Source organism: Populus euphratica, unplaced genomic scaffold (assembly GCF_000495115.2).
Source record: "Populus euphratica unplaced genomic scaffold, PopEup_1.0 scaffold46.1, whole genome shotgun sequence".
In the NCBI taxonomy this organism is placed as follows: Eukaryota; Viridiplantae; Streptophyta; class Magnoliopsida; order Malpighiales; family Salicaceae; genus Populus; species Populus euphratica.
Window position 1 is genome coordinate 1,875,444 of NW_011499852.1, and position 14,019 is coordinate 1,889,462.

General features: G+C 33.4%; 2 protein-coding genes across 3 annotated transcripts; one reads left to right on the top strand and one right to left on the bottom strand.

Annotated features, from left to right (window-relative positions):
- The first annotated feature begins 1,521 nt into the window (after positions 1-1,521).
- LOC105121857 (vacuolar-sorting receptor 1-like) lies at positions 1,522-7,285 on the top strand. The gene is made up of 12 exons (XM_011020701.1): positions 1,522-2,097; positions 2,745-3,437; positions 3,740-3,828; positions 3,945-4,014; positions 4,100-4,183; positions 4,465-4,541; positions 4,636-4,717; positions 4,821-4,903; positions 5,026-5,092; positions 5,606-5,734; positions 6,376-6,482; positions 6,858-7,285. The coding sequence occupies exons 1-12, from the start codon at positions 1,803-1,805 to the stop codon at positions 6,957-6,959; spliced, it is 1,878 nt and encodes a 625-aa protein (XP_011019003.1). The 5' UTR covers positions 1,522-1,802; the 3' UTR covers positions 6,960-7,285.
- A 582-nt stretch (positions 7,286-7,867) lies between these two features.
- LOC105121858 (uncharacterized) lies at positions 7,868-11,871 on the bottom strand. 2 transcript variants are annotated; one of them, XM_011020703.1, is made up of 7 exons: positions 11,515-11,871; positions 10,747-11,128; positions 10,330-10,497; positions 9,682-9,731; positions 9,530-9,567; positions 8,563-8,669; positions 7,868-8,248 (listed from the first exon to the last, which is right to left on the bottom strand). In XM_011020703.1, the coding sequence occupies exons 1-6, from the start codon at positions 11,770-11,772 to the stop codon at positions 8,579-8,581; spliced, it is 987 nt and encodes a 328-aa protein (XP_011019005.1). In that variant the 5' UTR covers positions 11,773-11,871; the 3' UTR covers positions 7,868-8,248; positions 8,563-8,578. The 2 variants fall into 2 exon arrangements, with proteins under 2 accessions (XP_011019005.1, XP_011019004.1); XM_011020702.1 differs by having other exon boundaries at positions 10,747-11,137.
- Between the last annotated feature and the right edge of the window lie 2,148 nt (positions 11,872-14,019).

Sequence of the window (14,019 nt, forward strand, 5' to 3'; positions counted from 1 at the left end):
AATATATTTTTTTCAGGTTTATTAACAGGTTAAAGTTCAATTCTAGCAAATAAAAAATTTTAAAAATGATGAAATTAAAAAAATTATTAATTATTTTAAATAAAACAAAATACAATTAAAAGAATGAAGATCAAATTTGACATATAAAAAAATTGAAAGATGATGAATTTTTTGTAAAAAAACCAATTTCATAAATTATTTCAAATAAAATAAATAGTAATTAAAAGAATGAGGATGAAATAAGATAGATAAAAAAATTTAATTAAAAAAATAATAAAAAAATAAAAAAAATAAGAACAAAAATTAATGTAAAAATCAAATTTTAAATAGTAAAATTAAAAAAATTAAAAATAAAATATATAACAATAAAAAAATTAAGGATGAAATTTGATATAGTGAATAAATAAAAAGATTTTTTAATTTTTTTATAATTTGTGAAAATTATTTTTTTAAAATAAAAAAAATATTTTTTAAAAAATTAAACTGAATTTTTTTTAATTAAAAAATATTTTTATTGATCAATTTTTTTATAATAAATAAACATAAAGAAAATATTTTTCATAAAATAATCAGTAGAGAGAATTTGGACCGTATCTTTTTTTTTTTAATAATTAACGGTACCTATCGATTTCAAATTGAAAGGGCTTAGACAAAAATTTTAATAATTAACGGTACCTATCGATTTCAAATTGAAAGGGCTTAGACAAAAAAAAAAAAAAAAAAGGTGTGCATACACGTGGATCACATGCAAGGTAGTAAAAATCTCTATCATGAAAGGTCCCATTATTTTGACAAATTGACAACGCAAACTAGCCAAAAAAGAAAAATTAACATAAGCTATTTTAATATATAAATAGATGAATGATGTTTTATTTAAACCAAAATATATATTTTACTTGACATATTTGTTCAATGATTTAAAAAACTATATATATATAATATTTCATTACAAGAACCGACTCATCACAAGAATTCCATAGTCTCAGAACTTTTATAATGGCACATGATAAGCATTCATGTTTCTAATATCTCACTCTTTATTTACATTTAGGGTTGAAATTTGATATCAATTCTTATAATCAATACAAATAGAATAACTTTAAACCATAAAATTAAATTAAATTGAAAAAAAAAATGAAGATGAGTTGTTGATTATTGCTTATTTCTCTCTTTTTTTTCATGGAAACTCTAAGAATATGTTAACTTTTTTTTTAAAATATGTTTATAACTTGAAAAAAAATATCAAATTGATCTTTTTAAATAATTTTTTATAATTTTAATATGTTATTATTAAAATTATTTTCAAATAAAATGATTTTAAAAAACTATTTAGCCACACATTATCAAACTAACACCAAACTTTGATTTCATATTCTAGATAAAAATAAATAAATAAATTATAATATAACAATTATCCCTTCTTTAAATATATTACCTTTTATATTCTTTTCCCTTTCCAAAAATAAAAGCTCTTCCTGTATTGTTATGTCAATTCAGCTCTCAACACCCAGCAGGTAACTCGCATGTATTTCCCAAAACAAAAATCTGTTCCTTTGTGGATATTTACTTGTAGTTTACATCTGGGTTTTTCAATAAACAATCTTTTTATCCACTCAATTTGCTTGAATTGATCGAAAGTTTGTCTCTTCTTTATTTGTTTTATTTATTTCTTTTTCTTGACCTATAAGATTCCACTTTTTATTTGCTCTACTTTGGAAGAGAGAATAAAACTAAAACTGGGTCTTTTCTTTCTCTTTGATTCATTGAAATTTTGAGTGAAAGATTGGATTTTTAGTGTAAAAATGAGGGAAAAGTTAGGATTTTTAGTTGGTGTGTGGCTTTTGCTTTGTGGGTTTTGTCTTGGTAGGTTTGTAGTCGAGAAAAACAGCTTGAAACTAACATCACCTGATTCATTGAAAGGTGTTTATGAATGTGCGATTGGTAATTTTGGAGTTCCTCAATATGGAGGGACATTAGTCGGCACTGTGGTCTATCCAAAAGCTAATCAAAAGGCATGCAAAGGGTTTGATGAGGTTGATATCTCTTTCAAATCTAGACCTGGATGGTTACCTACTTTTGTCCTTGCTGATCGTGGAGGTTAGCTTCTTGAATTTTACTTCTTTGATTGCTTTTTAGGCTTCCAATTTAGTTTTGTGTTTTTTGTGTAATTTTTATGGTAAGTATTAATTTTTTGTGGAGTGTTTATACAGATGACAAATTAATTGTGGGGTTCTTTTTTAGATTTGATTTGAGTGGTAATTATTTTATATATGGCATGTTACATTAACTAGAATATTCTTTAACTGATTTTTAGTACTTTTTGTTTATTATGCTGCAAATTTGTTGGCTGCTGCTGGATTTAAATTGCCCTTGTAGGACTTTATATAGCTCTTAATGAGGGTTCTGATTTTCCATACTTCCTTTCTACTTGTTGATAGTACAATTGGAAAGACAGCAGCATAATTTATTTTAGAAATGTATTTGCTTTTCAAGAAATTTTGAACAATGCTTGTTCTCTACTTCAGTGAAAATCTTACCTTGATTCTGGAACCAAGGGTAATTTTGTGACTGGTGGTGATTAGTGATGTTTTGGATTATGTGCTGTCATGTGCGGCTGCTATTCCTATGGAAGTAGCTATGGTGTTCTTTTCTCCCTTTTGGATGAGCACATCCGTTGCAATAATTATGCTCTTCTTGCCTGCCTATAAATGTAGCTGATATATATATATATATATATATTGCAGATTGTTACTTCACCCTGAAGGCATGGAATGCACAAAATGGTGGAGCAGCAGCTATTCTTGTAGCAGATGACAAGGTTGAACCACTGATTACCATGGACAACCCTGAAGAAGATGATGCAGATGCTGCTTATCTGCAGAACATCACTATCCCCTCAGCACTTATTAGCAAGTCCTTGGGGGATAGTATCAAGAAAGCTATATCTAATGGAGAGATGGTTAACATGAATCTTGATTGGACAGAGGCTCTTCCACATCCTGATGAGCGGGTTGAGTATGAATTTTGGACAAATAGCAATGATGAATGTGGGCCAAAGTGTGACAGTCAGATTGAGTTTGTCAAGAACTTCAAAGGTGCAGCACAGATACTTGAGCAGAAGGGTTATACTCAGTTCACCCCTCACTATATAACATGGTATTGCCCAGAGGCATTCGTTCTGAGCAAACAATGCAAATCCCAGTGCATCAACCATGGGAGATACTGTGCTCCAGATCCTGAGCAGGATTTCAGCAAAGGGTATGATGGAAAAGAGGTCGTAGTTCAAAATCTACGCCAAGCTTGCTTTTATAAAGTTGCCAATGAAAGTAAAAGGCCATGGCTTTGGTGGGACTATGTGACTGATTTTGCAATCCGTTGCCCAATGAAAGAGAAGAAATACACCAAAGAGTGTGCAGATCAAGTTATTCAGTCTATGGGTGAGTCAGTGGCTCTATCATATTTATTTTCATGCCTGCCTTTCTGTAGAAAACAACTGCTCTCTATATGTTGTTTGTTTAGACAAATTTTCCCAAATGTCTACCTTTTGTGACATTTTCTGTTCTCCATGTGTTTTTGGTGGCTGAAGCCATTTGTTTTCTTTTGGACAAAATGCTTCGTCTGATTCTTCAGTTCAGAACAAGAGAGGCTTAGTTAATTAATTTGCTTCTGAATTAACTTCTGATGTTTATTGAGAGCAAAGAAAAGCAAGCTTCTGAATATTGTTGTTTTGCAAACTTAGGTGTTGATCTCAAGAAGATAGATACATGTATGGGAGACCCTGAGGCAGATGTGGAAAACGAAGTTCTTAAAGCCGAACAACATGTGCAGGTTTGGGTCATCAAAATTTATTTGCTCTAAACTCCCATGCTATCCACACCTTGAAGGTTTTATTCTTTGGATAATCAGTTGACTATTATTTTTTGGGTTTTGAATTTTCAATTTAGATTGGAAAAGGTTCTCGAGGAGATGTGACTATACTTCCAACTCTTGTAATAAACAACAGGCAGTATAGAGGTTTAACTCTGTCGTCTTATTGTGATGCTCAGCTATCTAATTGCTTGAATGGTCATTTCCAATCTGTACTTGTCACTGGTTTCAGGTAAGTTGGACAAAGGAGCAGTTCTCAAGGCGATTTGTGCAGGTTTTGAAGAGACTACGGAGCCAGCCATTTGTTTAAGTGAAGGTTATCTTTCAGGCTTTGAGTTAACTACTGTAATATGTTTACAAGTGCTGGCAGTCACTCATTTGTTCCAGTCCTGGTGTGCTACTTCACTGTGCTGAAGATGCTCAAATTGTTTAACACAATAAAAGAGCACATTGTTGCAGTATTGGTTTTTTAGTGATGATGACAGCAATTCCTTTTCAATAATAAAATCTAGCATGATTAATCATATAATTTCACTGCTGATTTTTTGGTAGAGACTTGTCAAGATGGAAGTCTTTATTTGTTATTTTTCTTTGCAGAAGTAGAAACCAACGAGTGTCTAGAAAATAATGGTGGGTGCTGGCAGGACAGGGCTGCTAACCTTACTGCATGCAAGGTGTCTACAGAATTTCAACATTTTGTTGGTATCATGTTTGCATTACAATCCGTGATTCTAATTTTATTTTGGTCCTGGGATTTCATTGTTATAGGATACTTTTCGGGGTCGGGTATGTGAATGTCCAATGGTACAAGGTGTGAAGTTTATTGGTGATGGTTATACTCACTGTCATGGTAAATTGCTTTCATGTTTATCCCAGGTTCAGTATTGACTCAACTTTAGGAATATCTGTTTCAATTTCGGTGCACATCATCTTTCTGCTTATTTGTTCATCAGGTTCAGGATCTTTACGCTGTGAAATTAACAACAGAGGATGCTGGAAGAAAACTCAAGATGGCACTACATTTTCTGCTTGTGTTGTAAGTCCTGAATTTGATGGAACTCCTCCGTCTTTCTGTTTTCTTGCTCACATCTTTGATATGATTATTTCCTTTGTGACTTTTTGTGATTCTTTGTTCATTGGTTCTCTAATGGGTTTCAGGAAGATCATTCACAAGGTTGCAAGTGTCCTCCAGGATTCAAGGGTGATGGAGTAAATTCCTGTGATGGTATCTTCCTTGTTTTCTTTGTTATTATGCTAGCATTAACTATTTGGTGGGATGCAGTTAGCATTTGCTGGCTCAACTGTGTTATTGTTCTTCTCCTTGAACCATTATTGTTGATGTTTTTTAAGTCCTAGAGAAGAACTGCTCAGTGAAGATTATGCAAGTTTTCCTTGGCAGAGTTACTAGATGAGCAAATTCAAGATTTCATTGTCCAGTTTTATGAAAACACCTTTGATGTAATATGTGGTTCCTTCCATTCCAAAATGTTCGTGGAACCCATCCATTGAACCTTGTCATCAATAAATAACTTGGCAACAGTTTTGGTTTCTGGTTAAATGATTTGAGGAAATAGTATTCTTTTCTTATTTTAAATTTACATGCACTTTATCAAAATTGCATATATGGTATTAGAGCACTTGCTTCTTTATAAATTGCAAGCAACATCTCATTTTCTGTTGATGAAATAATGTAGATTATGAGGCACTCACCACATGTTCTCTTTTGGCCTTTTTCTAGACGTGGATGAATGCAAAGACAAGGTAGCTTGCCAGTGTCCAGAATGCAAATGCAAGAATACCTGGGGCAGTTATGAGTGCAGCTGCAGTGGTGGTTTATTATACATGCGAGAACATGACGCTTGCATAAGTGAGTATCCTCTGAGGTTTTTCAATAACTTGCTCCGTTAACCAAATAATCAACTTGCAGCTCAGTATTTGCACCACGTACTGCAAAGACCTTATTTTGAAGCATTTTTCTTTATTGATTTTACTTTTTAACTATGGTACAATTTTTCATTTTAAATTGATTGATTTGAAGGATGTCAAGATTTCCTTAATAGTTCTTTATTTATTTATTTTTCCTTATTCTGTCACTGTATTTATCACACAATGAAATGAGTGGTGAAACATAGTTTATGTTCTATTAGCTAACATAGAAGCTCAAATCTTATTGGAATCTGCTCTTAAAACTGGAAGATACTCTCCTGTATTTGGTATGAACCTGCATTTGAAAATACTGTAAAGCACACTAGAATTCATGCTAAAAGTGTAGATTTCAAGTTCACTCCAAGTAGGCACTGCTTTTGGTTGACTGTTTCCAGTATTCCTTTGCATTTCAGTTCTTCTGCTGTGGCAATTTTCAGTTTCTACTAAACTCAGAGATGAGACTAGTTTCAGTTATTAGCTCTTGGAATCTGCTATTATGCTACATGGGATCACTAGCATTCCACAATATATTTGCTTCTGTCATGTTAGGTCCCCATTGATTTATGTTTTACATTGATTCAGGTAATGCTGCTAGGGCAGAGTACAGCTGGAGCTTTGTTTGGATTATAATTCTTGGCTTGGCTACCGCTGGAGTTGCTGGATATGCAATTTACAAGTACAGAATTCGGGTGTGTTTCTTTGAATTTTTATTCTACTCTATAATTTTCTGTAATGTAGAAAAACACATGGCACATGCACCATTTGTCAACTCATAGTAAACAAAATGGAACAGAACAAAAATATTATTTATGTTTATCTTCTTTTGTGTGGGGTGGGGTGGGGATTGAAGGAAGGTGTAAAAAAGAGAAAAATCATTATGTACATGCCTGTTCATCCAAATTCCTAGAGTAGTTGAGCCTGAAGATGCCGGCTTGCTAACAGATTTTATGCTGTTGAGATCACTTTACAGGATTTGTTTACATTTGAAATTATTGGTTGACAGATCCGGTTTTCTATGCTAATAAACAATAAATGAATTTCATCTGTTGTGAACTTTTGTGCAGAGATACATGGATTCAGAGATTCGGGCTATCATGGCACAGTATATGCCATTGGATAGTCAAGCAGACATCCCTGTTCATCATGCTCCCCGTGGGGACATCTGAAGGTGAGCTGATGAATCTAGTAAACCAGCAGAATCTCCAAATTATAAAGCTCTTTCAGCTTGTATTTTGTTATCATGGAGTGTAATGTTTTTAAGTCGTCACTGGTAACTATTTCAGCCAGCATGCTGCCACTCTTATATGTAAAAAAGTATTACTAGTGGGGCCCTTAATTCCCAGGAGCAGGAAATTTTCAATTTGATGTAAGATGCACTATGGTTAGGATTCAAATTCTTAGGCTATCTTTGGCTTTGCGTTCCAGTTTCTTACTGCCTTGGTTTTCAAGGGTTTTTCCTCTTTCTCTACTATTTGCTAAATGAATTCCAAACCGCCCCTCGAGCTGGGAGAGCCATCATAAGTCCTGTGAAGGTGGGCATTTTACACTTATGGCATGGATCTTATTTAGTGTTTGTTTTTTAGATCAAATGTTTCTCCAGCATGTTCGAGGTAACTAAGAAACTGTTTGATCTTTCTTGACTTATCTGTGACAGACCTGGAAGTAAAAATTTCTACCCTGATGACATTTTAACTCGTCTTCTAAAATAACAATAAGATAATGCTGCTTGCCCTAAAAAGGTAATCATGACTGGTATAAAGCTTTTACTGGAAAACCGTATGGTATAAATTTATGCCCAAATGAGGTAACCAGTTAAAAAAATTACATGGCAAATGCTATTAGCTTTATTTTCTATGTTTTCCCACCTCTAAAGATTACTAAATTTAAATTTTATAAATCTCTGATCATTAATTTTAAAACTTGTAAAACAAGTTGATTACATACAAAGACACTTGAATGCTAACAGTAGTTTAAAAAAAAAACAAATAAATTTCCTACTGATTGATTTGTGATTGTGTCAACTCTGGAAATTGTTTGGTAAACCTGAAGTAATGTTCTGCGTGTTCTTAGGAGCTATACCATGAAGACCGTCTATTTCTCCAAGGGCAGTTGTTAATGATAATTAATAATTACAGGGAAAGCCTTCTGGCTAGAAACAAGATTCTGCAAGCATTTTATATACAAGTAGGAGCAAAAACAAAATAACTAGCCACTATGTGATGAACAGATATCAATACAACCCTATGGCATTGGAGGGCGAAAACACAGGTAATTTCAGCACATCGAAGGAAAAGAAAAATCCACCAGGGTATTGTAACTTCTCCCATTCCCTGATAACACAAACTAAAACTTGATAAAACACCCATAATCTGTACTCATGCTCCAGAACCAAGCATTATTTTATGGGATCCCATCTTGCTCTTCCAGAGCTACTTCAATCTCGTAAACCTTCTACCTGGAGGTCATAGGAGAACTTATTTAGATCAGCTACCATATGGAAGTATGGATGACCAACTTGGTAGCAATCTTACCAATTTTTTTCTAGGCATAACATTAATCATAGCAAATTGAGAGTTTTTTTTATTAAAGAAAATGCTGGAAAGAGTGGAGAGTCATATTTGATGAAGTTTGCATTGCATACAACTGTTAGTATTTACGAGCAGGTGGACATTATACACACATTTACAAGTATGATGTCAATTGTTCAAGAAAAGAGTGATGGTTGGGTGGGAGGGACGGAGAAGAAGAAAGACAGGCAATTCAACTGACCCGTGGAATAAATGCATCAACCTTCTGTTCCGTGTCCCAAGTCTGACCCTTTACTCTGCTTACCATCCAAGGCAATCTTATATAGATAGAATGCAGCCATTGCACCACTGAAAAGCAAAGCCACTTATCAGAAAACCAAACGCACATACAATGAAATAAAGGCCACTATATATAAAATGCTTGACATTTTACATGTATCTGAAAATGGAGATAGTCATGTTATCTTATGGAAAGCCCCCAAATCCTCCCTCTATCCAAAAAATCAAGCATGTACATAATGCAAGTCCATTCAGCCTCACAACTTAGAGCACGACATGTGCATGACCATGCATGGATGCAGCAAGAACAGCACAGATACAGCAGTTCCAGAAGCAGGATTTCTACTAACCAAGATGAAGAAAACAAAAGGTATAGCCTTAAAATATCAGAAAAGGATAAACTCAGAGATGCTACGTGTAAAGAACTTGGCTATACTGAACAATAATGAATACTAGATCTCGCAAGAGTTCACAAGTATGAGATTAGCAACAGTTCCAGTATTGGATTGAGACTACTCTTGGTATTGGACCTATGTAACTTGTCTGGCGTTACTGTTGTAAGGCAAAGTACATTATTTCTATCTTAAACAAAATTGCAGTAGAGCAGCTAGAATATTAACCATACACATAGCAATTCTTCTTTCATTAGAGAACAACTTTCACCAAAGGCTGCATGATGCAACTCCTATGTAAAGCTCTCAAGAGAATCAAGTGGCAGATCCTGTAACTTTTCCTATCAAATTTTAACCTAGAATTTTCTCTCATCAAAGTTCACACACTGTAGCTCCTTGTCAATTGTTAGTTTATACTTAATAAGTTTTACTTTTACAAGTGAGCCTTCCCATCTGCAACAATTGAGAACCTTAGCAACCTAAATACTAACATAAATAAAGGAAATATGATAACAAAATAATTAGGGAAAAAGGAACCTGATGAGGGTTGCAAGAGGAGTAAGAAATGAAGTTCTCTGCAAAAGGAAAAAAAACGGAAAGAATAGATTGTTAGAAATTTAAAACATAACAATTATACAGAACACCCTATAAACAAGGATAGATGATATGGCTGTTTGAAGAACTACTACCCGAGTCAGTATGATGCTAATGTCCCGAAGAAAGATGATAGCTGCTATTGCTGCAGGACCAAACATGCAAGTTAAAAACTTCAATTTAAATATACAACAGAAGATAACACTGAGAAAAGATATTTATATATAACCAGCAATCATGCAATGACCCAAAATAATAGTTGTTCTTTCTCATCATGAAGTAGCTCACAAACTATTATTATCAGAAAACACAATCAAAAGGCTTTAAGGGGAAGAGCATGAAGGAAAGAAAAGAAAATAGTCAGCCTACCCCAAAGCACCAAAAACATGCACTCACAAAACCTACATGGTTAAAATATGCAATGTACGCAAAAACCTATAGAAGTGGAAGAGCTAAGCTAGACACTAAAGCTCCTATCTAAGATAGCACCTCATCCCTATGCTCTGAGACATTCTAAACAAGGAACATGCTTTTAAATTCATAACTTAAGAGCATTCTTTGTTACATATGATATTGTATTCCAAAACTTGTAAAAATGATCCAACCATGAAAATAATAAATAAGAAACAGAAAGCAGCCTGCCAAATCCAAAATAGTTTAGAAGCAATCAAACAGAAGCAAATTGAGATTTTATTTCTTTTTACATGTAAATATTTTATTATAGAATATAACCACATACTAACCTGCCTGTCCTTTCAAGGCTAAGGAATATGGCTCTGCTCTTTTGTAAGATTTTAAACTTGATACACTTAAAGCCAGAAGCATGCTGCCAAGAATGACACCAAACCTAAGGGAAGAGATGCTTCCGGACAACATGAATGAGAGAAATCCAGAAGTAGAAAGTAATAAACCTGTGAAGCATAGGCAATAACATAAAAAACATTGAAGCCCTTTAAAAAAGTAAATACACTAAAAGGCCATTACCCAGTTCAGAATAACCAAAGTGGAAGTTGATGCGGGGGAGGGGCAATTCATTTAAAATCCTAACCTATTCAGTTAATAACATAGGTGTTGCTACTCCTAACAAATTCTAATTTACAACAAAGAAGGCCAATTCAACAAATTTGTATAAATGAATTCCTGTGGCGCACCACTCATACCATATGGTATTCCAAGATGGAAATCGCGGACTTTAGAAACATCGTTCAAATTATCAGTCGTGGAAGTTAATGTTTCAACAACCTCCTTCACTGATTCTGGAGAATTCTCTGTAGCCACCGTGAGTAACTGTATGGTATCTTCACCAAATTCCTTTGCCAGCTCGCCCAAATCACTCTTTGCCTTCTCTGCTTGAATTTTTAACTTCTCCGAAGTTTCTTGCAAAACAACCATGGTTTTCTTTGAGTAGATCTCATATGCTTCTTGTGAAACACTTTGCAACTTCAAAGCTTGTTCTTTGAATGACTCCAGTGTCTGTTTCCATACTTCCTCTGATTCTTCGCCCCCTAATTTTCTATATTCGCTTTCCTTTTCCACTTCAATCTTTGAATGCTTATAGATATTGCCCACAAGAGAAAAAAAATTAAGAGAGAACCCATTTATATCTCACTCCAATTCAATATTGAAGAGAACTCATTTTGAAAATCTCTCTTAAAATGCAAAAAGATACAAAAACCTTTAAAATTTGGCACGGACAAGATGGAATAGATTAAAATTCAAAACCAAGTCAGACCATAAAAATTTCGATGTTAATCGAATAATACAGCCTTTTCACGTTCAGCAAAAAACACTAACATCCAACTCAAATTCAACATTCAAAAAACAGAGAGACCCAGTTGAAAAACACATGAAATTCACTCAAAAAAGAAATCAAATTTCAAAATGAAAACAGTAGAGACAATCAAAAGAACAGAAATGGGATTTCTTACAGAATCCTCGTGAGAGGCAGCAAATGCCACGATTGGTCGATTCAACGAATTCCCAGAAAGAAAACCAACACCAAGCCCTTTTGGGACAAAATCCCTTGAAGATTCAAAAGACAATCTGTGACCACTAGGTTTAAGCAATAAAGATTTGAACTTTAAAGATGGAGCTAGCAAAGCCATTGAAGAAGATGAACAGAAAGGGGATCTTTTCAAGGGCAGAGTACTGCAGCCAGCAGAGAACAACTCCATTGACACACTCATTTTCTTCTTTTTTGCTTCTTGTTTAGAGAGAAAGAGCTTTTGAGGTTTACTTAGGCGAGAGTCACGAGGGAAGACGCAAGGGTTTCAGGGGAGGACGAGGTTGCTATAATTTAATTTAAAAAAAAAACATTATTTTATTTATTGTTTTAATATAATAGTGTTAATAAAAAAAATTAAAAAAAAATATTTTAATATATTTTTAAATAAAAAAATCTAAACACTTAAAACAGCAATCACATTATTATCACATGAGATAAAGACATTATTTTAATAAGGGGGTAGTTTTAGTGATTGTAATATAAATATATATATATATATATATATATATATTAATTGTAATTTAAAAAAATTAAAAATATATATTTAATTAAAATTACTGTGAAATAAATTTTTACATGTGAAATAAATTTTTACGTGTAAAATAAATAAATAAAATATTATTTTAATTTTAACAAAATCAAGATTTAAAATATAATTATGTGTAAAGCCTAATATAAAATACATAAATTATTTATCTAATCAAATTATTGTTTTCTCTGTTACGATGAAACCAAATAGTCTGAAATGATTATCTATTTGATAACTTCTTCAATGAGATAAGATTTAAATATCAATAGTTGGTAACAATTTTTTATTATGTAGGAAGTGGGGCCGGGTGGGTTAAATTTTAACTTTGTCCTTGTAGTTTGAAATTAATTATTAATCCTTGTGGTATAAAAAGTAATTACAAGTAGGTAGTCCAGTGTCGATTATTCTCAATTTTGTGCTTTTTTTATTTTTTTTATTTAAAAAAAAAATCATTATTCACTCATCAAACTTTCTCGTCTTATCTAATTCTTCTTTTATTTTTTGATTTTCCTAAAAATAAAAAAAAAATTGAATAGATTAGAAAACAACATGAAATTGATGGAAAAAACAAGTTATGGGAGGATTTATAAATATAAAATTAAATGTGTATTTGTATAGAGATTAATTGATTAGTTTTGTTAAACCACAAAAATCAAATTATTATTTACTCCTTAAAATAGTTAAACTTTCAGTTATTTTATTTTACGTTGTTTATGGATAAAATTAGCTAATCTCGTTATGTAGAGCTCAGCTTGCTTGTATTGTTTGCATGAAATTAAAGGGTTCGACTGAAGTTATATTGGCAACCATATATCGTGTGTGAAGTATGTGATTCTAGACCATGGCCTGGCCAAGAAAATAATGTGAAATCACCCTAACATTGTTGACAAAATCAACAATGTTTGTCAACAATGTTAAGCACAAATTTGTCAACAATGTTAGGCACTAATTTGTCAACAATGTTAGGCATAAATTTGGTGCCACCTACCTTACCCTTGTCTTTTGCATGGATGTTTGCCTATAAATAGGCAATGCATCCAAGCATTATAGATACACCACAAGAGAGAAAGAAGAGAGGGTGAGGAGAGAATAATCCCACAAAATTGTGAGGTATTTGTGAGATAGTAAGTGAGGTGTTTTCTCCTAATAATAGAGAGATTTTTGTTGTTCTCCTATTATTAGAGAGAAGTTGTATTCCCACATTACTTAGTAAAATCCTTCTATACTTGCCCGTGGACGTAGCCAAATTGGGTGAACCACGTAAATTCTTGTGTGTCATTTCTCATTTTATCTTGTCCCTTACCTTTTGTCTTGTCGGGTTTGCATGCCAACATCCTAACAGTGGTATCAGAGCCTCCTGGTTGGTGTTGTTAATACACAAAAATTATTCGTGTATACAGGTACTATACACCTATACAGCACTATTCATCTATACGGTACTGTTCACATACGTTGCTGTTGGCGTATATAGAAAGTCAGTGCGGTGATTAAATACGGTCTAGGAAGTTCTGTCTAAGGAGATTGGGTTTTAAGCGGGACCGTTTGTGACCCCTCCAATCTTTCCTGGGAACTTACTTAGTGAAGTATTATTCACACGATACTATTTCTATATACGTTACAGATCTGTGAAACGGTGATAGCTGAATAGATCTTGGTGAATACAATGGCAGCAAAGTACGAGATTGAGAGGTTTAATGGGAGCAATTTCTCACTGTGGAAAATGAGAATCAAGGCAATCTTAAGGAAAGACAATTGCTTGGCAGCAATTGGGGATCGGCCCGCGGAGATCACTGATGATGCAAAATGGAATGAGATGGATGGCAATGCTATTGCTAACATACATTTAGCATTAGCCGATGAAGTATTATCAAGTGTGGCAGAGAAGAAAACAGCTAAGGA